The 22,599-nt window shown below is 35.2% G+C and overlaps 3 protein-coding genes and 1 non-coding gene across 4 annotated transcripts; 1 reads left to right on the top strand and 3 right to left on the bottom strand.

The window, feature by feature from the left end:
• Nucleotides 1–317: 317 nt before the first annotated feature.
• LOC137832507 (uncharacterized protein YNL011C) lies at nucleotides 318–11,717 on the bottom strand. Its single transcript, XM_068640702.1, has 12 exons — nucleotides 11,254–11,717; nucleotides 10,992–11,124; nucleotides 10,296–10,392; nucleotides 9,711–9,754; nucleotides 8,257–8,413; nucleotides 8,002–8,073; nucleotides 7,485–7,568; nucleotides 6,656–6,757; nucleotides 6,351–6,398; nucleotides 5,715–5,840; nucleotides 1,013–1,105; nucleotides 318–644 (listed from the first exon to the last, which is right to left on the bottom strand). Exons 1-12 carry the CDS (start codon nucleotides 11,600–11,602, stop codon nucleotides 528–530), a joined length of 1,422 nt encoding a protein of 473 aa, XP_068496803.1. The 5' UTR covers nucleotides 11,603–11,717; the 3' UTR covers nucleotides 318–527.
• Nucleotides 11,718–12,410: 693 nt separating this feature from the next.
• On the bottom strand, nucleotides 12,411–15,465 carry LOC137832500 (U-box domain-containing protein 7). The gene is made up of 2 exons (XM_068640695.1): nucleotides 14,764–15,465; nucleotides 12,411–13,470 (listed from the first exon to the last, which is right to left on the bottom strand). Exons 1-2 carry the CDS (start codon nucleotides 15,219–15,221, stop codon nucleotides 12,624–12,626), a joined length of 1,305 nt encoding a protein of 434 aa, XP_068496796.1. The 5' UTR covers nucleotides 15,222–15,465; the 3' UTR covers nucleotides 12,411–12,623.
• Nucleotides 15,466–18,571: 3,106 nt separating this feature from the next.
• On the bottom strand, nucleotides 18,572–18,642 carry TRNAG-GCC (transfer RNA glycine (anticodon GCC)). Its single transcript has one exon. It is a non-coding gene; the product is annotated as a tRNA-Gly (tRNA).
• Nucleotides 18,643–19,576: 934 nt separating this feature from the next.
• LOC137833174 (olee1-like protein) lies at nucleotides 19,577–20,516 on the top strand. Its single transcript, XM_068641534.1, has 2 exons — nucleotides 19,577–19,798; nucleotides 19,885–20,516. Exons 1-2 carry the CDS (start codon nucleotides 19,642–19,644, stop codon nucleotides 20,235–20,237), a joined length of 510 nt encoding a protein of 169 aa, XP_068497635.1. The 5' UTR covers nucleotides 19,577–19,641; the 3' UTR covers nucleotides 20,238–20,516.
• The last annotated feature ends 2,083 nt before the right edge of the window (nucleotides 20,517–22,599 follow it).

Here is a 22,599-nt window from a genome sequence, read left to right as displayed (position 1 = left end):
AGACTTGATGGAATGACAAACCAGTTAACGGGTTGTATATATTGTTCTTATACTAGGTTAACCATTGATAATTTATCTTTAAATTTTTAAATAATATAACTAGTGATGTTACGTTATGTAATTGAGTATATTTCGTGGACCGATATTCCATTTGGCTGTTGTGCACAACGTCAAATATCCCTCTTTGCATTAATGGTGCATTTGCCAAGTGAATTCGTAGTAATCCATATTTATAAAGGATTTGGACTATTTTATAATAAAATACGTTGTTTAGATAAAAAAAATATTCCAAAAATTAAAATTCTAAAAAATTATAATAAAATAAATAAGTTTAAAATATATTACATCATTATCAAATTACATTCACAACAAGTTACTTAAACAGCAACTATTTATAATCCTGGAAAAAGTTACATATATCATACATTTTCCCTTAGTCTCACTCAGTGTTGTGTCAAAAGGAAGATTCAGAGTCAAAAGATGATAATTTCAGTGGCTCTTCTTTAATGATTACCGTCTGGTATCAATCAAGCCATAACTTGCGACTTCATGTACTTGTCTGTTAGGTCAGCTAGAGATCTAATCAGTGAACTCGGGTCATAAATTATACCCACTTTAGGATCTCGTAGGGAGTCAACAACTATCTGCAAATTTGAGAATAATAGGATGGTCACAAAGTAGTTTGCATCATAAAATTACCACGGATCTCGTGACAAAATAAGAAGTCATTTCCATGGAGTGTTAAATGACTAATTTAACACAATATATCAAAGTCTGACGTTAGAGCAACTGCTTAAAGTTGATACGTGTTAAATCACTGCATTGACTATTAAACAAGTTTTAAATTAATAGTAAATTAACACTAATTCTTAAGACGAAATGCCATATCCATGCATGAACTTGTCCAGATTAAATTTAAAAAAACAATCTTGGAATATATCTTCATCGTGAATAGAACAGAAGAGATTATATCCGCTCAATAACACATAATGAACGGATTTCGAAGACATACCACGTCAAATATTCCTTGGGCAGCCAAATTGTCGATATCAACTGGAATTTCACCATCTCTCGGCACCAAAAGGGTATTTATATAGTGATTTGGCTGCATCAAACATTAACAGCGCATAAATTACTTATATTACATTATTCATTTTGTACAGTGCTTTTTGGTTTCATTTTACATGATAATTGTTTCAAAAGTTGATGAAACATTTTACATACTGAGTATTTCATGTTGTATCAAATGAAAATATTTAGAAAAAACATGCTTCTGGACGAAGAAATGCAAGTTTTTACTGTACACGAGTAAAACACAAAAATCAAGACACTAAATGTTACAAAAATGCGAAAACGAAGATATATATATATATATATGTTCTAAACTTTCTTTCCAGTTTAGAAAAGATTAGCGAAGAAAGTTACATATATAAATATTTATACAGTTAATTATACATAAATTACTTTGTTATTCTTTTTATTTTAAACTCAAAATATTTTTATTTTCATTTAAAATAGAATTACTAATATAAATAGTATAATTAATCATATTATATATATATACAATAAGTTATAAATATAAATAAATAACAATAAATATATTTTTTAATTATAAAGAAATAAATTTATATAATAATTATACTAATTAAAAAAAATAAAGTTAAAGATAATAATGTTATTTAATATAAAAATATTTTTTATTAAATATTTATAATTTTAAATATTTTTTTTATCAAATTTACATTATTTTGTATTTTTTCTAAATTAGTTCTAATATTACCAGAAATTAATTTAAATTTATAAAAAAAATATTCATATTTTATTATTTAAATATTTCTAAAAATATGGGTAAATTTGTATATCTATACTTTACACATTTTTAAAAAATTAAAAATATTTTTATAACTATTATAAAATTCACTAACTTCAATAAACTTTCCTCACAATTTACTTTAACATCCACTCTCTACCCAATCCGAACACACCATTAGGGTCGGTTTGTTTCATAAGAAAGAAATTGTGCTGTGCTAAGAAAAAGTACAAAAATCAAGGAAAAATATTAGGATTAACATGCAATTTGAGAACAATTTTGTGTTTGAAACTTCGGCAGATTTGCAATATATAAATTCTATTATAACAATTTATAATTTATTCTATTATTCTTTCTATTTTAAACTTAAATTATTATTTATTTTTACTTAAAATAAAATTACATAATTAAATATAATATAATATTAAAAAATAAAAATATTAAAAGTTAAATAAATTTATATCAGAAAAATATATAATAATTTATAATAATTATTAATAATAATAAGAAATAAATTTTTAATAAAAAAATATTATTAATTAATAATCATATTCATTATAAAAAATAAAGATAAAAATAATAATATTTAATATAAAAAATAAAGATAAAAATATTAATGTTATTTAATATAAAAATTATCAAATATTTATAATTATAAACATTTAAATATTTTTTTATTACATTTTGTATTTTTTATCAAATAGTTCTAATATATTAAGCAAACTAATATTCCAATCACTAAAATAATATTTTAATTATAAACTTTTCCTACATGTTTTCCTATTCCCTACCTTAATTCACACTTTCCCTTAAAATAACTTTTAGTTAGTATTTTTCTTGGGATTACGTCAATATGTGAAAACAATAAGGAAGGCAAGGGCAGATGTCAAAAGTTAATAAATGAAAATGTAGTAATAAAGCCACGGCTAAGCATCCCTAAATTCTACATATTTTTGTTTCCGGAAAATTCCAGTAGTAAAAATAAGAAAGGTACACTTCACTTCATACAACTACTGCTAATTAGGGATAGTAATGGAATCCAATATCCAATCCAAATTCAAATAAATGGATTAGATTTAAAATCCATATCATTCTAACTAGATCAAATTTAAAGATCAAATTTAAATGAATATTTTTTAAATCTATTTTGTTAATTAGATTAAATTCATTTTGTTAATTATATTAAATCCATTTTGATATGGACACAGACTAACTTGGCTTGACCGGGTCTAAGCCGACTCAACCTGAACGCGGACCAACTCGATTCGACATCAAACCGAGTCCAGACAACTCAACATTGATCCGGGCCCGGACAACTCGACATCGGCTTGGGCCCGCTCGACTTGACATCGGCCTTGTCCCGTTCGACTCAACATTGGCCTTGGCCAAATCGACTTGACATCGACGCGGGACCGTTTAGATTGACATTGGCTCAAGCCCGGATGACTCGACATCGACCCGGGTCTGCTTGGCTTGACATTGGCCAGGGCCCAATAGACTCGACATAGACCCAGGCCCACTCCACTTGACATCGGTTCGGGCCTGGAAGACTTGACATCAACCTGGGCTCGGAAGATTCAACATGGACCCGAGCCTAGACGACTCAACAATGGCCCAAGCCTGTATGATTCGACATCGGCCCAAGCCCATTCGACTCGACATTAGCCCAGGCCCGCTCGAGTCGACAATAGTCAGGGTCCAATCGACTTGACATCAACTCGAGCCTGCTTTACTCGACATCGGCTCAAGCCTGGATGACTCCACATTGGTCTGGGCCCAGACAACTCGACATCGACTCGGGCCCGCTCGCCTCGACATCGACTCGGGCCCGCTCGCCTCGACATTGGCCAGGGCCAAATCGACTCGACATAAACCCAAGCCTGCTCCATTCGACATTGACCCGGGCCCAATCGACTCAACATCGGCTCGGGCCTGGGACACTTAACATCAGTTCAAGCCCGTTCGGCTCGACATCGACCTAGGTCGAACCGACTTGACATCGACTCGAGCCCGAGAGACTCGACAAAGGCCAAGGCCCGAACGACTCGACATCGGCTCGAGCTCTCTCGGCTTAACATCAACCCGGGCCTGCTTGGCTCGACATTGGCTAGGGCCCGGACGACTCAACATCAGCTCGAGCCCTCTCGACTTAACATCGACCTGGGCCTGCTTGGCTCGACATTGGCCACAGCCCAATCGACTCAAAATAGACCCAGGCCCCGCTCCACTCAACATCGGTCCGGGCCCGTTAAGCTCGACATCGGCCCAGGCTCGTTCAGCTCAACATCGGCCCGAGCCCAATCGACTCGACATCAGCTAGGGCTAGAACGATTCAACATGGATTCGGGCCAAGACAACTCAACATCGACCCGAGCCCAAACGACTCAACCATGGCCCGCTCGGCTAGACCTCGACTCGGGCCCGCTCGACTCGACATTAGCCAGGGCCCAATCGACTTGACATCGACCCGGCCTGCTCTACCCGACATCGGCCTGAACCCGGACGACTCCACATCGGCTCGGGCCCGCTCGTCTCGACATAGACCCAGGCCTGCTCCATTCGATATCGGCCTGGGCCCGGGAAACTCATTGACCCAGGCCCAATCGACTCAACATCGGCTCGGGCCTGAGAGACTTGACATCAGTTCGACCCCGTTGGGCTCGACATCGACTTGGGTTGAATCGACTTGACATCGACTCATGCACGCTCCACTCGACATCGACTCGGGATTGTTCGGATTGACATTGGCCCGAGCACGGAACGTTCGGCTTGACATTGGCCAGAGCCAGGGAGACTCGACATTGGCTCGAGCCCGGTTGGCTCAACATCAGCCCGGGCTTGCTCAGCTCGACATCGGCATAGGCCCGGGAGACTCGACATTGGCTCGGGCCCAGTCGGCTCGACATTGGCTCGGGCCCAATCGACTTGACATCGATCTGGGTCTGCTCCACTCTACATCAGCCCAGGCCCGAGAGACTCGTCACTGGTTTGGGCGTGTTCGGCTCGACATCGGCTCAGCCCTTTTGGTTTGAGATTGGTTCAGGCTTGCTTGACTCGATATCAGTCCGGGCCAGCTCGACTTAACATCGGCCCGGGCCAACTCGGCTCGACATCGGCTCAGCCCTTTTGGTTTGAGATTGGTTCAGGCTTGCTTGACTCGATATCAGTCCGGGCCAGCTCGACTTAACATCGGCCCGGGCCAACTCGGCTCGACATCAACACGGGCTTGCTTGACTAGAGAACGACACGGGCGTGCTAGGCTCGGTATTGGCTCGGGCCTGCTCGGCTTTATATTGGCACGAAACTACTCGGTTAGATATCGGTCCGGGCCCGCTCGGTTCGACATCGACTGGATTGTCTTGGCTTAGCTTGGATCGAGCCAAGTCAAAATTCTTCCCAAAATGCAATTTGGATAATCCAAAAATGTATCCAATCTATATCTAATCCATATCCAATTAAATGAATTGGATTTAAAATCCAAAAATATTGATTTGGATTTGAAATAAATCCATTTAAATGGATTAAAACTAATATGGATATGAATAATTATGGATTGGATTTTGAAATTTGGATTTTTTGCCCACCCTTACTACTAATGAGGAAATGAATATAATATAACTGTCCTTAAAAAAATGTGATTCTCAATTAACTCGTAGAGTTACCAAAAACAAAACAAAAATATCTATCATAGACTCTTTAACTCAGCATTCATGGGATATTTTCAGCTGAAAAGAGAGGGAAATCCAATAGATTGATCAATCATTTCTTAATTTAACAGTGTACCACTTTTAACAGGATTATGCAAAGTATAATACCATCTCTCTAAGAGAATCGTGTGAATCAAATGTTTTATTTTGAAATCAAGAAAATAATTGATAGACAATAGAGAGGAATTTTCACTCACAAGATTCTGTAAGCGATTGCTAGGTTCTCCATATGTTCGATTAAGAGCATCCGTAATGGCAGTTACAAAACAAGAAGCTGAAAATCCATTAGTTTCCCGGTCCCATGTACCATTTAACACAAGTACCTGCCATTTTTATGAATCAAATTAGTAAAAATCGAGCTGAAAAGGTATAGCTTCGAATGCTACCATTTCCCAATCCATCCCAGGCGACACCCCTAAAATAATTCATTCAACAGTCTGAATCTCACGTAAGAGCTAAGAGCAAACCCTATGCAAGAAATAATTAATATCCACTTAATAAAAGCAAGCCTTGTGTATCTAGAAACATGCTTACATATTGAAAAATAAAGGCATGCTACTTGTTGATGGAAGCACTCTTAAGCCACTACAATGGGACCAGAAAGCAAGGAATCATGGAAGCAGATATTTGTGCCCATAGTAAAATATCAGCAGCTTATGGTCCATTTTGTCTCGTGCAGCAGTCAAGCTAACTTAGACCACTTTATAACTTTATTTCTTTCACAAAAGAAGCAATCTTGTGAAGTCTATATTTCTCTATTATAACAGAGTAGAAGGTATATTATACTTTCTGCAGATAACCAAAGCAAAAAGTAACATATTACAAGGAAATACCTTGAGGCAGGACCTTGAATAAATAATCTCCCCAATTTTCAGTAACACCTAGCAAAAATTTGAAGTCAGTATACTTCTAACGAGAGACCCACCGCTATAAGTAATGAAGCTAGAAGTTTGTTCCAACTAATTACATATTAATCAAGTAATCAATAAATACGGAAAGAGTTGAACAATCAGGTTTTCCACATTTTAGACACGATATCAACAAAACAGAGGGCCCAGCATATAAACCTCAACAGCTAAACTGTTTTGAATTCCCGAGTTGTCAAATATATGTAATCATCAATCTTAAGAATCTTTACCAATGAGGGACAAATTGAAGTAAAAAGAGATCCCATGCCATACACAATGCAGTCCACACTATTTAACCACTCCAACACAGCCGCATTAACGGAGGGAAAGACCTATTCAAAGAGAAAAGGCAGTTCCAATTATAAATTATTTATAAATTAGGACCTAAAAGCCAAATTCATATTTAGATTTCGTACAGTGAGATAAGCAAATTTAAAAGCTACTGAGCAATGCTATTTTCATAATGGAAGCAGACAAATAAAAACTGCACCCACCTTCAAAATACATGTTGCTTATTTAGCTCCTTGTTATAAGTGTTCCCCCCTTTCCCCAGTTCAAGTTTGAACCTCAAGTACACTAAAAAATGGAACCTTGTTATAGTAAAAAGATAACAATTCTAATTCGGACCAAATAAGGAGAATTATACCATGTATGTAAGTATCTTTCCAGTAAAAATGACTCTCCTCCACATAAGGTTCTCTAATTGGCATTAAATTAGAATGAAAGTGATTAATTTATCCATATTTGTTAATTTTTTTACCATTTCTTTTCTGTCAACAGAGCATGTCTTTACTCTTAAACTCCATCTCATTTGACTTCTTCATTCTTTTACATTAACAAAAAACATTCTTTTAACTAAAATTATGTTAAACACTTCAACGAAAGACAGATACAAATCCTTGCTAATTATGGGATAACTTTACCTGGTTTCTTTCCACAAAATTTTCATTTACAATAAAAACTATTGTTGTTGGCTATGCATAATAAAATGTGATACATACAGCAATGATCCTTCAACAAAATATGAAATAAGTGGGTCCATCAAGACACAGTAATTACCTCATGGAGCAAATTTTTCCCCTCACTGGACATGTAGAACACCCGTTTTATTCTTGAAGGAAGTGCTGGAGCTGAAAAACTTCCCTACCCATGAAATATTAAACTTTAACACAAGAAATGAAATATTTATAAGGAATGTATTTACTGTGAGGGCCTTTTTATGTGAGAATAAGAAAAGTAAAAATTTGGACAATTAGATCATATTGTGAATGGTTAATATTAAAATACAAGTCATGTAAAGTGAGTTTTTAAAAAGTCACCTAACTTTTGTAAGTGATCGAGCCTATATTTACTTTGCTCACTCATTAAAGAATGGCTCCCTCCCTCCCGCTCTCTCTAACCTAAAAATACTAAATTAACGTGACTTTTGATCCCTTGAAGAACAAGTGTTCATTCCTTTCGATAAGAGACTAATATACAAACTTTCATCTCAGGCAAGTTCCTTTCACATCCATGGAAGAGATATAAACATTATCATTGGATTAGACGTAAGGTTACAACAAATACACCAGCATACCTTCTTAATAAGCTCAATTGTTCCTCTGGTTGGATGAGAAATTTCATTTTGTCCCCGTATAATAGTTCCGTCCTATAGGGACATTAGAGAATCAAATAAGGTATTGCATTGCAATAATAATAAAATAGCAAGTCAATAAATTGTGAATTCCTATATGAAGTTCGTTTGAAAGGAATGAATAAATTTTCCCTCAGAATTATTATGATAAACCTCTATGAAATCATAACTATACAGTTAAAAAGATTCACAACATACCCATAATTCACACCCTAACGTAAGTCTGTCATTGGTTGAAATTACAGGTAGAACCAGGCTTTCAGGGGGAATATCTGAAACCCGTGAAAACAAAAATATTGCAGCATCCAAGGACTGAAAAAATATGCGTGCTCCTGCAAAAAAGAAATTTCCAATGCTGGATAGTTTATAAAAATCAGTTACAATGTTTCATTGTTACACCCAAAATTTCAACCAGCAGAAGAGGCATATTGTTATATGTGTAATTTGGAGTCTTTATTATTTCAACTAGAGAGAATGACCAAGTAACATTCAATGAGGATACTTTATATATAAGCTATTGAATGATCTCCAACTGGTTGGAATAATCCATTCTATCGGTCCTCGCAATGATTGCCAAATCATTTATAAATGGTGTGTAGTTATTGTGGAGAATACGGGTAAGGTAGTAGTTCTGCAAGTGTATAGTGATTGTTGAACCTTTCTACAGGGAGAAAGAATCGTGAGAGCAGTTAAACCCATTCCATATCTCATTTTTTTACCATATCTATGTTTTCTGATAAACAAGTTATTTTCTTCAACGCTGGAAGATGCTAATTAAGTTTTCATGTAATACTTTTAGAAGAGAACTACCCTCTTCAAAAGCCCGCAAGGATGTCATATTTCAAACTAAAATGAAGTGAGTGTCACACACACAACACCAACAACAACATTGGAAAAAAAAAAAGAGAACAATAAGGTGAAGAAAGAAAGAAGTAACCCTACCACCTATAATGTCCCCGTTAGCTTATTTCAGGCCGGGGAGTCACGGTTTAAAACTAGGTAAGATTGTGGAATGCAAGCCTATAAGAATTAGGCATTGGGCATTTTATCCATCTAAATTTTAATTATTTTTACTGAAATCAAATAATAGGGAATAGGCATTGAGAATTATACATCTAACTGACATGCCATACTTGAATTATGAAACCAATCATGAAGCACACTGGTTGTGCAACATTATTTCACATTTCTATAATAGATTTGCATTACAGTAAACCTATAATTTTTCTGAACCATTTACTAATGCCTGGCTGGTCCTTGGGAGGAGAAAACCACACCACAAAAGCTAGCTTCTGTAATTGGAGAGCCCTAGGCCTTATAAGCTTCACAGCAGAATCTCATACTTCCAATGCTGGACTCTACTCCCAAACGTGCAATCGGACCCTAACATATTCCCAACTCAACCCACCGGTAAGTGCCACATTCCATAATCTAAAACTTTAAGTTTATCCTCTCACTAAAGAAAGGAGAAAGAAACAACATAACATAACAGTCAGACCGCACCTCACCTAGTCTGCTTCTAATGCAATGCATAGAAACTTTGTCATTATAGTATGACGAATATAATCAATAGAAACAACATATTTAGGGGGAGAAAACACTATGACCAAAAGAAAATCACAACAATGTTACTGAATTAGAAACAAAAGGACCTGCCGTTGCGGAAACAAAATGACTCTTCTGCCCGGCGGAGAATCTATAAAAAGATAAAAAAGAATGTCCAAATTAAATGCCAAATAACCAAAAATGCCAACAGATTGAAAAAGCTTGATTAAAAGCAACTACGCAAATATCAAAATGATTATTATGATCATCATATTAGTATACTTTAACTAAAAATTGGAAAAGAAAATGTTATTTAACATTATAATTACACAAAACAAACTTTTACACGGCTATTTTATCCCCCTACATAGACCTCCTTCAATTTATATGACCACAAAATGCTGTTACCTCTTCTATTTATATAGACTTCTGATTGATTTCTAATGTTATATGAATGGAGGAAGGTTATTGTAAGGTCAAAAACGTAAAGGGTGTATTTTTGGAAAACCTGAAAGGAAATGAATGTAATTTGCCCTCCAAAAAAATATAATTGGCACGATCGCAGTTAAATACTACAGCTGAAGAAACATCATCTCAAAAAAAATTATTAAAATATAAATAAAGAAACAAGCATTTAAAAAATTACATAAAATATGTGCAAAAAATAGCCCCAGTCTGTTTGTTGAAGTCACCTGATTCTGGAAATAAACCAGAAAAGCTCGAATAGTCTCCCTGTAGGGTTTTGACACATCTTTCCATAAAAAGTGATCACCTTCCACGATAGAGTACCTATACAAGTCATCAGGGTTGAAGTTAAACTTAGAAAGAATTATGCAAACATAATATAATACAACAAGGACCACTAAAAAATAAGTTCATAGAGTTCCAAACAATGAAATATATGGGTACCTATTTTTATTACACACTTTCTTCTGACCATGATCCCATCTCCTTTTTCACCTCATTTTTTCGTTTCATCCATCTTCAGTTCCAATTGCATCATTTATCACATATTTCACTGTCTAACACTTTTTCTTTCCTTCCCCTTTCTCCCTCCCCTAAACCAATCCACCCGAAAATTCGGGTGGAGGGCATTCCACTTTTGAATATAATAGAAAACATGGATCAAAGACTACAAGAGAATGTGTTGACATTTCAAAAACAGTGGAGAGGCCATGACTCCCAACCTCCCACGTTAGGTATCCAATAAATCACCACCCCTAAATAATACAACCTAGCAATTAGCACACACCCAATATGCCCAGCCCATCATGTTAACCCTTAAAGCAAGTAATATGGAAAGCGGAGACCAAGCCAAACTATCCATAAATCAACCAGAAAGATCAGGCATTGGGCAGGAAACAAAAACTAAGAATGTGGGTACCAACCATTCTGATTTAGCTTGGGGTGAATCCAGTGGTAGACGATGCCCAAGCAAATTCCGAACCGCGAGAGCCTCAACAGTACTTTGATCAGACAACCTCAGACACCTGGAACGTATATCTCCAACAGCAGGACCACCTGCAACGCAAGATCACGCACCCACCCAATCAACCAAATCTCTAATTCCTCGGCCCCAGAATTTGATTCGGCGACAATGCAAGAAACATGTAATTATAATTTATAATAATTAATTAAGAAAAGCCGCACCAAGAACACGAACAATCTCCGCAGTACTTCCGCCATCATCGGAAACAGGAAGAACGTGAGCAACACGGTTCGTTAAATTCTTGAGCTCTTCGACGACGCCGTTGAAGGCGGTGCCTCCGGAGAAGACCAGCAAAGAAGGCTGAGGGTGAGGAGGGTTAGTGTTTGAGTAACAGCGGCGGTGATGGTGTGATGAAGAAGTAGCCATTGAAGAGGAAGAAGAAAATGACGAAGAAAGGATTCTTGCAGAAATTGAAGAAAATGACGAAGAGAGGATTCTTGCAGAAAGTGGGAAGGAGAGGGAAAGCGGAAGGGTATTACAGAAGGTGGGACCCAACCATGTGTCCATCATGCTCGCAAAACTTGTCTACCCTCTCCTTTTCGGACTCTCTCCCCCGACCTCCAACTACTACTCTCCACACTCACATTACCCTATCCGTTGCCTTTTCTTTTTTATTTGTTAAATTACTTTCTTCATGTTCCATACCTATAAATTGTTCTTTTTAGTTTTTATATACTATTTTTTTATTATTATTATACAATTAAAATATATCATTTCTGAACTAAATATATGAAAATATAATTTTTTTAGTTGATTTGATAGTTTTAATAAATTAATTAAGAAAAAAAATATTTTGTAATAATCATTTTACTAAATATTTTGTAAAAAATATTTTGGATAATTACTCATCTTCTACATTTCATCGATTTTATTTTCATTCATAACAATAGCATTCCCTTCTAATATTAAATGTATACATTTTTAACACTATGATATTATTATCCCGATGTATACATAGTGAAATTCGATTTAACAGGAACTTCAGTTTTGGAAAATATAATTTCACTATGTTTTCGATAGAATTGTGGTCATTCTGTGATTATTCAATATATAGTAAAATTGTTTAAAAGTTGAATAAAATTATCCATTACTTGTGTTTTATTTATTATTGTGAAAATTTTACTCATATATTCACAAGTTAAACTAAGATTTTGCTATTACATTATTACATCAAAATGGTGTTTTATCCCGTTTTCCTAACAGTGAAACGTGTCTTTGAAAATACTAAAGTGATTACGGAAAGCACTTTTGATTGGTGAGAATGGCTTCGGCGTTGAAGCGAAGTTTAATATTAGTTTGAATTTCTAATATTCAACGATTTCCACTGAAAATGTTACTGGAAACTTTTCATTTATATCTGTCAGCGTATACAAATGTACCACGAAATGTCAAGGTGACATTTTCACGTTCTATAGTTTTTCACGTTTTTGTCCCATAAAAAAAACAATAGCACATTTGAGGAAAGCCTAAACTGCTAAAGGTAAGTCAAGTTCAAATTTTTATGGGAAAGAAAGTGTGAAAAGAATGACCCTTAGTAAGGCAAACTCTTGGAACTTGTGCTGATAATCAAAGACTTCAATTTAGAAGACTCCCCTGCAGCATTTGCTCTGTTAGTTATCATTTCCATATTCCTGTGCAAACTTTGTTTCACCAAACTCTTCATCATTCTCTTCCCTTCTTTTGCTTCTCTTTGATCTACAGGTGACCCCATTGCAAATCTTGGTGTTTGTGGACCAGAATGTGGCCCCATCCTAGTTTGCCTTTCATCCTTAAACCATTGCAATAGTTTCATTGCTCTCTTCTGAGCTAAAGGGCTGCCCAATAAAACCAATTCAAGAAGCACAGGAACGAGCCCTGCCTCTACCATTTTCTTTCTTTGCAATGAGCTTTGATGTGCTAGAATCATTAAAATATACACCGATAACTCTTGGCATTTAGGCTTATCTTCCCATGACAAGATATCAATAAAGGTTTCTGGTACCATTGTGCTGTTCTCTATTGCTTTTTTCCCCATCAAAGTCACGGACAAGTTCCCTAGAGTGGCAAGTGCTTTCTCTGAAATTTCTTTTAATGAAGACACTTCCAAGAGGATAGGGACCACCCCACTTGAAACCATAGGGGATGCATTCTCTAATACAGTTGATAGGTTATACAAAGCACCCAAACACGATTGTTTGGTGTCAAAACAGGTGTCTGTCTCAAAAATGTGTTTAAGTAATGGGAGAAAGTCTAATGAAGCAAGATGGAACTGAGTGTTTGCTAGAGATGACAGTGACAGAAGCAACTCTGCCAATTTACTTCTTGTTGATTCATCTACAAGGTCAATTGTCTTTGGCAGCTTGGACAATATTCCTGCCTCCACGATCAAAGCCTTGTTCCTGAAGGAAGAAAAACATTTTTCAACTCAGTCAAAGTTAGGTCAGAAACAAATACTACTATTCTAGATTTAATATTTTATCAAAGTCAGCATAAACTATAGCCGGAACTCAACTCTCAACCAGCATCCTACCTCGTTCAATTCACTTTTTCTCCTTTTGATGGGATTGGTGCAATTTGTGTAATAAAGAATAACAAGACCATACCAACTAAATTAAAAACATTATTTATAGCAGAGTGAAGTCAATGAGAATCTGAAGTTAACATCTGTGCTGGAGAATGGTGGTCAAACAAAAGACATAAAATTTCAATAAAGATCATAAAGGAATCCGATCGACCACCCTATATTTTATAATAATCTGTAATTTATGAATTTTAGGACAAAAATGTCGCTTCAATGGGAACTTTGTCCCCTCTAGCTTATCTAACAGCCCAGCAACTCAGTTGGCACTTAACGTTGGCTAATTTTTTTCTCATATTTAATGTAATGAATACAATTATACAAGTATAATTAGTTTGATAACTTTCATCATGTAACTATAAATGCCTACACCCACCCACATGATGTCTTTGCCTTTGCTGAAATTATTTATTTATCTTTTTAACCCCATGAAAATGCACAGAATAATTTGTCTGTGGTTACTGTGGAGTCATGAACCAAACCCGCCAAGGCCAATGGCCACTTTGTGTACATCAATCTTGTCTTGGCCACCCATAAGTCAAAATGAGCGGTTCACGATAGGTCCACTCTCACCCATTTCTTTATAAAATATGATTACATATTTGTCCATATCAAACAATATGGCAAAGGAGAAGACAACAAAATGATAAATAAGGTTTTAGCTCTAAATCGTGCACCTTGATTTCTACTTAGTGGACCTTAACCAAATGCTACTAATTCTGTCCTAATTTCTTTATTATTCCTTCTCACAAATTTTTAACTGTTTAAAATTCCAATCATTCATTTTATCTTCCTTGTCATTGATGTATTCCGAGTATGAATATCTATGTTAGCTACACCCAACAATTTGGACTCTTCAAATTAATCTCATGTAAATTCAATTCAACGAATAAAACCTATAGAACTTACCAAATCATTCACATACTTTCAAAGTTGAATCAAACACAAATTTTCAAATCAAGCTGAATTACACAGGTTTTATATTATGGAATTGTTTACTTCTAATCCCTTTGAAATCAAACAAGAAAGTATGACTTCCAAACACTTTTCAACAGATTGCTTCTTGTGATAATCATTCATAAAAAGAAAGAACATATATGGTAGAAAGACTCACGTGTAAGTTCCATCAGCCAGGTGGATCAACGCCGTCAATCCGGCTCGCCGGCGGCTAGCCACTGGCGACGCAGCCATAGATACCAACACCGGCACCACCCCAAGTTCTGTTATCAACTTTCTGACCTTAACATCTTCCTTGGCTAACTTCTCAATCTCCTTTGCTGCCACTTCCTTCTCTTCCCAGCTTCCAAAGTGAAGCATCTTTACAGTTCTCTGGAACATGATCTCAGAAACTTCTTCTTCCTCCTCCTCTTCAGGCTTCTCCATAACCTGTACTGTTTCAAGATTTTCAGCCTTCTTGTGTTCACCTCTGCTCTTAGCCGTGTCAAACCGATCGGAGGGATCAAAACGCTTTCTCGATGCTTTGGATTGGAGAAACCGTCTGATGCGGGCAAAGAACTGAAGCTTTATGTTAGACAACACCCAAATAGAAGAAGATGATGAAGGGGTTGACATGTTTAAGAGGAAGGAGAAAACAAAACAAGATGCTGAAGTTTGAAAAAGTGCGCGTTTGGGGTTTGGTTCTTACACAACTTAGTTTGTGTTTCTGACTTTGAGACAGAGAGAGAAAACGAATCAATGAGACTATTTGAAGAGCTCCGTGAAGTTAAAAATAAAAGGAAAGCACAGAGCACATGCAGAAAACAGTGCTGTCCCATTTAATGTAATGGTGGATTATGATATTATGATACAAGATCTCAAATTATGGATTTATTAAGTAATAGAATTTATGCATCATTTGTTTCATGAAAAAGATTTCCGTACCTGAACTTCACTAGAGACAAGATGCTAATTTTATGATATACGCAGTTGTGACCATATTTGAGCTAAAATAATACTAAGATAAGTAGAGTGGTTCATAATTTAATTGTAGTTAAATATGTAGAGTTAAAAGTCCATGTTCTATATATTTTTTGGATAAATAAAGTATTCGGTACAATATCACTAACACCTAAGTTGGGTCGTCTGAAAATTGTGAACCTAATTAGTGTAGAAATTAGTGGAGATGAAATGCTACTATGAGCTTGTAAGGACCCATCCATTATCTATATTCGTCAAATTCAATTTTGGGGAGCTTGTTGGGTGGAAAAGGATGGGAAGTCTTTGTTCACTGGTCCCAACAAGCAAGGCTGCATAATATGACTTGGAATTTTATTCATTAAAAGAGACAACAACTAACTAAATTTAGACTTTGGTTTTTGATGTAAGCCCACGTCCATTGCATGTGAGAATCAGGGAGCCCCAGCCTCCATGTTCCCTCATGGAACCATCAAATTTGGGTGCTGTGCACACGTGTCAACGTTAATGTCACTTAATATATCTCTTCATGATCCTTCATTGCCTGCACAATCTGATCTCACATGCATGGAGATCCTTCAATGCCTGTGATATTCTCACATGCAGGGAGATTAATCATCCCAAGTTTCCCTTTCCATGGAGGGTGGAGGAAGAAGAGCAGTCATCCTGAGAATGCTATATTAAGTTAAATAAAACCCCTCACTTTTTTATTATTAAAGTGCATTTAAAAGCATGCAGTTTCATAGATGTATCATAGAGATTTGAGCTGGGAGAATATGTGGCTATGGTGGTGGAACTCTCCAAGAAATAGCCAGATAGATAGGTAGTCCTGCATTAAAGAGCATCTTCATTCACAAGTAAAAATAAAAGAGAAAATATAATTCTTTTAGTTTCATGTCGGTATTAAGGTATTTGAGTGATATATATGTATAAACTATAGGCCATCTGAAATTTAGAGCTACAAAATAGGTTATAAGATAGCAGTAATAAAGGTATTGCTGATTTGGGTGGGGAGATGAAGATATATTTGAAACTTTGATGGCTGTGGCATTTCCACGTTGGAGTCCACTACAAATTTGTATCCATATATGCGAATTGCAGGCACTGAAGTTTCCCACGTGTGAAGAAACCATCCCATTCATCGTTACCAGTTACACATTTTTGGTTGAGTTTGGCTTTGTGACAGTGCTAATATGATGTGTGCCACTCCCACAACTAACGTCACACCAAAATCATTTCTTTCTTACTGCCTCTGTTTGCACACAATTTGGTTACATTTCCAAATGTATGCAAATGCTCGGAATCTAATTAATATTACTGTGTGCTTGTGCGCAAAATGTGTTTTGTAAGGTAAAATGCGTCGATAACAATTTATTACCTAAGTTGTTCTTTTAGCCTTTTAAGTCAAATTCTTATCAACTCACCAATTCAAATCCAAACATCACATGAAAATAATAATAATAATAATAATAATTAACGCAGGTGATTATAGCTCGCGACTAGTATATTTCAATCAGTTAAGTAATTTCCTTATAAAAATTAAGTTTTTTATATTCAAACTCGTGTTCTCAACTCATAAAATCAGTGTTTTCTGAGGTTATTTTAAAACTTGAATTTTAAGTAAAGAATTTTAACCCGCGGAGAGGAATCTTTTGGTCGGAATTGTACATAAGTTACAGTGAAGAAGTTAAACAAAAATCAAAAATGTGATTATGTTAATGTAAAGACGTATATGGTGACGAAGATGGTGATGCATAATTGCATAATATTTCTCAATGAAGCTAGTCTCTGAATTGGAACGATTGAGGCGATATTTCATCAATAATGACCATTGCCACAACACTAGTACGAGAGGAACACAAACGTGTCGTGTCACACACATTAACTTATTTTTAGTATTGTTTGATTTAAACCGGACTATGCAGAGTCAGATATTGTAAAGGTTGGGGATTCTCCAATTTTCAGAATTATCTCTTTCTCCCGTCACCAAGTAGAGATTAAAAGTAACATTGTGTTTAGTGCTCTTTTTGTAAATATTGAGTGCAGTAATTCACAAAACGATAAGGATAAAAAATAATATTGTATTTTTTTATGATACGTATTAAAGATATTTTAAAAGAAGAGAAAATTCCTAGCATAAAGAATAAGAAATATGATCATATAAATAGTACAAAGTTGAATTAAGGATGAAAAGTATATTTCCCTAAAAAACATCAAGAGTATAAATATGTGGCTGCATTATTCTTTAATCCATTTTTTTTAAAATGTTGACACATGCGAAATTGGTTCTTTTTCGTAGCTTAAAAACAGAGTGGTGATGTGCCAAATTCGTTTTGTAAGGTGATTTATTGGGCATATTGTTATTGGTGAATGCAACTCCATAGCAACCCCAGAAGTTAGATGCATGGATAGAGCAGCACATGAGTAATATGATGGCAAACTCTGAACTGGGATTTCGTCATCAGTTATCACACGTGGGACTGAAGTCGAGGATACCATTTTGGATTTGTCCTCACACGTGTGGATAAGTAAGAATTTGGAAGTCAAAATGGACGCCCCACTAATGAAATGTCATTAATTTTAAAAAGTGGGAGGTTTTGCACAAGCTTCACAAGTGCAGTTCCACCAAAGGGATATTAAAGAATTTTATATCTTCATTACATTTATGGCTCATCGTTGCAATTTTATCCAATGACGTCTCTTCACACTCACAAAGACAAACAAATGTAGAAGACCCAGCCACAGGGACAAAATCTGTTATCTATCTTTTTGTAGGTGTCTGCCTAATGCAATGGTCAAGTGATCCACCTCTTCTTCAACCAATTCACCAACTTTCCTTCTGCCTTCTTTTTTAGTTTTCTCTCCCTTTTCTTTTTCTATATTCATTTTCGAACCGGGTTTTTTTTACCTTTTGTCTTTGTGAGAGAGCAATCATTACATTATAAAAATGGAAAGAAAAAAAAAAGAGAAACTGCAAAAAGAAGAGAAACTGCAAAAAGAAGAGAAACTGCACCAGCCGGGAATCGAACCCGGGTCTGTACCGTGGCAGGGTACTATTCTACCACTAGACCACTGGTGCTTTGTTTGAAATGTGATATATTATTGTATTTGACTATAAACAGTTGGCTTAACCAGAACAAATTCACATAAAATCTGAGGATAAAGTTTATCAACATTTTAAACTGGATCATACGAATAAAATATTTCCTGATTATTAACAGTTTACAACCGACTCACGTTTCCATGGTATCTTAGATCAGTCTGGTAATGACAATTAGAAAGAACGATAACAGCTATAGCATCCACATGAAACATTTTTGGAATTCAAACGGTTAAACATCACTGCTAAACGAAACTAAATATTACACAAATCAGACCATGGGTTGATATGATTATTGAAATTATTATAATTTACATATTCAATATTAACTGAAGCTTTATTCATTAAATGGTGTTTCGTATCAGAACACATTAGATGTAGACAACAAGAAAATAAATTATTTTATATGCCACCTTTATCATTTTATATACCTGCTTTATAATCAAATAAATTGTTATTTTATTTTAAACTTTTATTTATATTCATTATTATTATTATTATCTTAACATATTATTATTTTTTATTAAAACTGCTTTCTAAAGAAAAGTGGATTGCTAAAAATATTTTTTATGTAATTAATTCTTATTTAAAAGTCAATAAGTATATTGTGCAACTGCAACTATTAATTATCATTTTGACACTTATTTCTTTTATTTCCACCTTACAGCTCCTTAATTATAATAATAAAGTAATAATATTTTGTGAAACTATTGTATCCACAACGAGGCATTGAGGTATGGTTGTTCTTGAATGGTTTCCTATTTAACCGGTCTTCCAAGTTGATGCACATAAAGAAGGAGCAAAAAGAGGGTCAAAATAACAGTTTGAATCATCCACAGATACAGGAGGAAGCAGAACCTCACATTAAACTCACCCTGCAGCTATAAAATGCAATCCTCTCATCTTCCTCTATGCAACACATTCATATTCATCTCTATCTATCTAACTCTCTCATTCAACCAATAAGCAGTATTCACAATGGCAAAATCTGCAATCATCATCCTTGCCTCCGCCCTTTGCTTCTTGTCCTTTCTAGGCTCAGCTTCTGCCCGCGACCGCTTCTTTGTGGAGGGCACTGTTTACTGTGACACATGCCGTGTACAGTTCCTCACCAGGATGTCTGAGTTCCTCGAAGGTAGTACTTGACTCATTGTCATCCTATAATGTTATATTCCCAATTACCATATAACTGTATAATTTAACGTATTGTTGATATTGAAGGTGCGGCTGTGCGTGTGATGTGCTCACAAGTTGACAACGCCAAGAACGTGACATTCGACAAAGAAACAGTGACAGATGCATTGGGGTCATACAAAATGGAGGTGGATGGTGACCACGAGGAAGACAACTGCCAGGTGACCCTTGTAAAGAGCCCAAGGCCAGATTGCTCTGAGGTTGACAAAGAATCTTACCTTCAACAGGCTGCCAGAATCAGCATCACCAAGAACAATGGAATCGTCTCCCCAATCCGCCAGGCCAACCCTCTCGGATTCCTCAAGAAGGACCGTCTCCCTGGCTGCCAGGACCTCCTCAAGGAGCTTGGAATCAATGAAGATGGCTCCCTCGTCGTTTGAACAACCCCTCCAATCCAACCACAACAGACCAAAACATCCATGCATGTTAGCTTTTGTTAGGTTTTGTTCTTGGTGCTGTTGTTTAAGGAGGGCTTAACCTATTTATATATTTATTTAAGGATTAGTATGTTTGCTTAATAATGTATGAGTTTGGCCTTAGGAGGGGTTTTTCTAGACTTTGCAAGTCTCTCTAACCATCCTTTGGCTTGTACTACTCTCTCATTTTCTAATTCCATCGACTTTATTTACATAAATTGCATATTTCCTGCTGTTCCAATTCATTCCTTTTGCTCAGCTACATAGAAAGAATTAATAGGGTTTCTAAAAGTTTGTGCAAACATGCCTATAAATATTATATTTCATTTAGACTGAGTGTTGTTATTTAGTAGATCAAATTTATAAATTTTATAAGTTGAATACTATCTCATACTTCGTAAATCTTAAAAAAGAGTTAGTAGAGTAAAAATTACAAAATTACTTTTAGTAAGGTGTCTCTTTTTAAATTTTTTCATTAATAAATAAGACTTTTTCTTTCTCAAGGAGTCCAACATCACTCAAGTCACTGAATTTTCTTCAAATAATAAGGACACTCAGAGTCAGTTTAATTTTAGAAAAAATATTAATACTAAATGACACATAAGCAGAGTGAAATACATTTTTTATAAGTATTATGGTATAATAGAAGGAGAGATAGAAAGAACTAATAGATATTGATGAAATGTTCAAAAATAATAGATGTTGATATTTTATTATTGTGTTTTAAAAATAACATCTGGAGACAACATTGAGTTGGGTACAATACAAAAGTTCTTTTTTATATTTGACTTTGCCAAAAAACCTATTTTTGTTTTAACAAGATGGGCCTTTGTGATTCGATGGATATGCCAAAAATGGTTGTTTCTTTCTGCACCTCCATATATTCTTCTTTCACCTCCATAAATTTTCATATTTCCAAAAATACTCCTATGTAATATTTTGGATAACATAATCTGAAAGTTTTTTTTTAAACTCGTAACTAGTTTTCGGATTACATAATCCATAAACATTTTTTCAGATGCATGATTAGTTTTAAGTTTTTTTTTAATGCGTGTCCAGATTACATAATTCAGAAGCTATTATAGGAGAGTGACACAAGAAAAATAAAAAAGTATTTTCACGTTGTGTATGGAGTGGCAGAAGAATTCATGGAGGTGCAGTAAGAAAAAGTCACCAAAAATATATCTTTGTTTTAACAAGATGGGCGTTTGTCATTCGATGGATATGACTGTAAATTTTGTGTTGCAGAGAAAACTTTATAAAGCCATTTTGTTGGATATCGCAAGGAACGCGACCTCCACATTTTATTCTGGTACCTGTATTTTAAAAAATATTGAAATTTTCTATTTTAGATATTAGAATTCAAAATATAAAATTTTACTGTAAAATTAAAAATACAATACTAAATATTATATAATTCAAAATATTAATTATAATGTGTATTTCGAATTAATTCATAATACAAATTTTCTCAAGATTCTACCATTCATAATTTAAAAATTATATTCTAAATTCTATAATTTAAAATACATTAAATTCATTTTATTATACTCTGAATTTTGTAATCTCGAATACAAATAATTAAATTTTAAAATTGTAATCCAAAAGACAATTTATTGTTCTTAAACGACAAAGGTGATGTGGCGGTGACGCTTGAGATGGGAAGTGGGAGGTGTTGTACTGAGAAGGACCTATGATGGCGGTGGTACTAGGAATGAGAAGCTGTTGCGGCGGTGATTTTGGAGATGAAGGTTGTTGTAAGTGAGAGGAGGAAAATGAGTATTTAATGGAAAAAATGAAGAGAAATACAAATTTGTCATTTCACCTCTTTTATACGGGTGCAAGAAAAAAAAATAGAGGTGCAGCAAGGATTTCCCTGTAAGGGGATAAGGTTTTAAACTCTTCCATCCGTAATCAAAAACAAGGCTGCTTCTTCCTACACCTCCATACCTTCTTCTCTCACCTCCATAGATTTTCGTATTTCCAAAAATGCCCCTCTGTAATATTCCAGATTACATAATCCGGAAGTCATTTTTCAAATTTATAATTAGCTTATGGATTATATAATCCGGAAGTCTTTTTTCATATGAATGATTACTTTCCGGATTACATAATCTGGAAGTTTTTTTTAATTTCCGGATTATGTAATCCGGAAGTCTTTTTTCAAATGCGTTTCAGGATTACATAATCCGGAAGCTATTATATGGGGGTGGCGCAAGAAGGATAAAATTGTATTTTCATATTGTGTATGGAGGTGCCAGAAGAAGATATGGAGGTGCAGGAAGAAACAGTCCAAAAACAAAAACTCCTCTATCCCAAATTTTCT

The sequence above is a fragment of the Phaseolus vulgaris genome, chromosome 6 (genome assembly GCF_000499845.2).
Source record: "Phaseolus vulgaris cultivar G19833 chromosome 6, P. vulgaris v2.0, whole genome shotgun sequence".
Taxonomy (NCBI): Eukaryota; Viridiplantae; Streptophyta; class Magnoliopsida; order Fabales; family Fabaceae; genus Phaseolus; species Phaseolus vulgaris.
The sequence above is the reverse complement of the archived record's forward strand: the minus strand, read 5'-3'. Positions and strand labels throughout refer to the sequence as shown.

What these genes read in the sequence shown, in the direction of transcription:
- LOC137832507 (XM_068640702.1), bottom strand. Translation starts at nt 11,602, where the DNA reads ATGATGGACACATGGTTGGGTCCCACCTTCTGTAATACCCTTCCGCTT. An exon ending in TGGTTTATTTCCAGAATCAG is followed by an intron (nt 9,755 to 10,295) that starts GTGACTTCAACA and finishes ATCTTTTTATAG; the next exon opens with ATTCTCCGCCGGGCAGAAGA. An exon ending in CCCAAGGAATATTTGACGTG is followed by an intron (nt 645 to 1,012) that starts GTATGTCTTCGA and finishes TCAAATTTGCAG; the next exon opens with ATAGTTGTTGACTCCCTACG.
- LOC137832500 (XM_068640695.1), bottom strand. Translation starts at nt 15,221, where the DNA reads ATGTCAACCCCTTCATCATCTTCTTCTATTTGGGTGTTGTCTAACATA. An exon ending in CTGGCTGATGGAACTTACAC is followed by an intron (nt 13,471 to 14,763) that starts GTGAGTCTTTCT and finishes TTCTTCCTTCAG; the next exon opens with GAACAAGGCTTTGATCGTGG.
- LOC137833174 (XM_068641534.1), top strand. Translation starts at nt 19,642, where the DNA reads ATGGCAAAATCTGCAATCATCATCCTTGCCTCCGCCCTTTGCTTCTTG. An exon ending in GATGTCTGAGTTCCTCGAAG is followed by an intron (nt 19,799 to 19,884) that starts GTAGTACTTGAC and finishes TTGATATTGAAG; the next exon opens with GTGCGGCTGTGCGTGTGATG.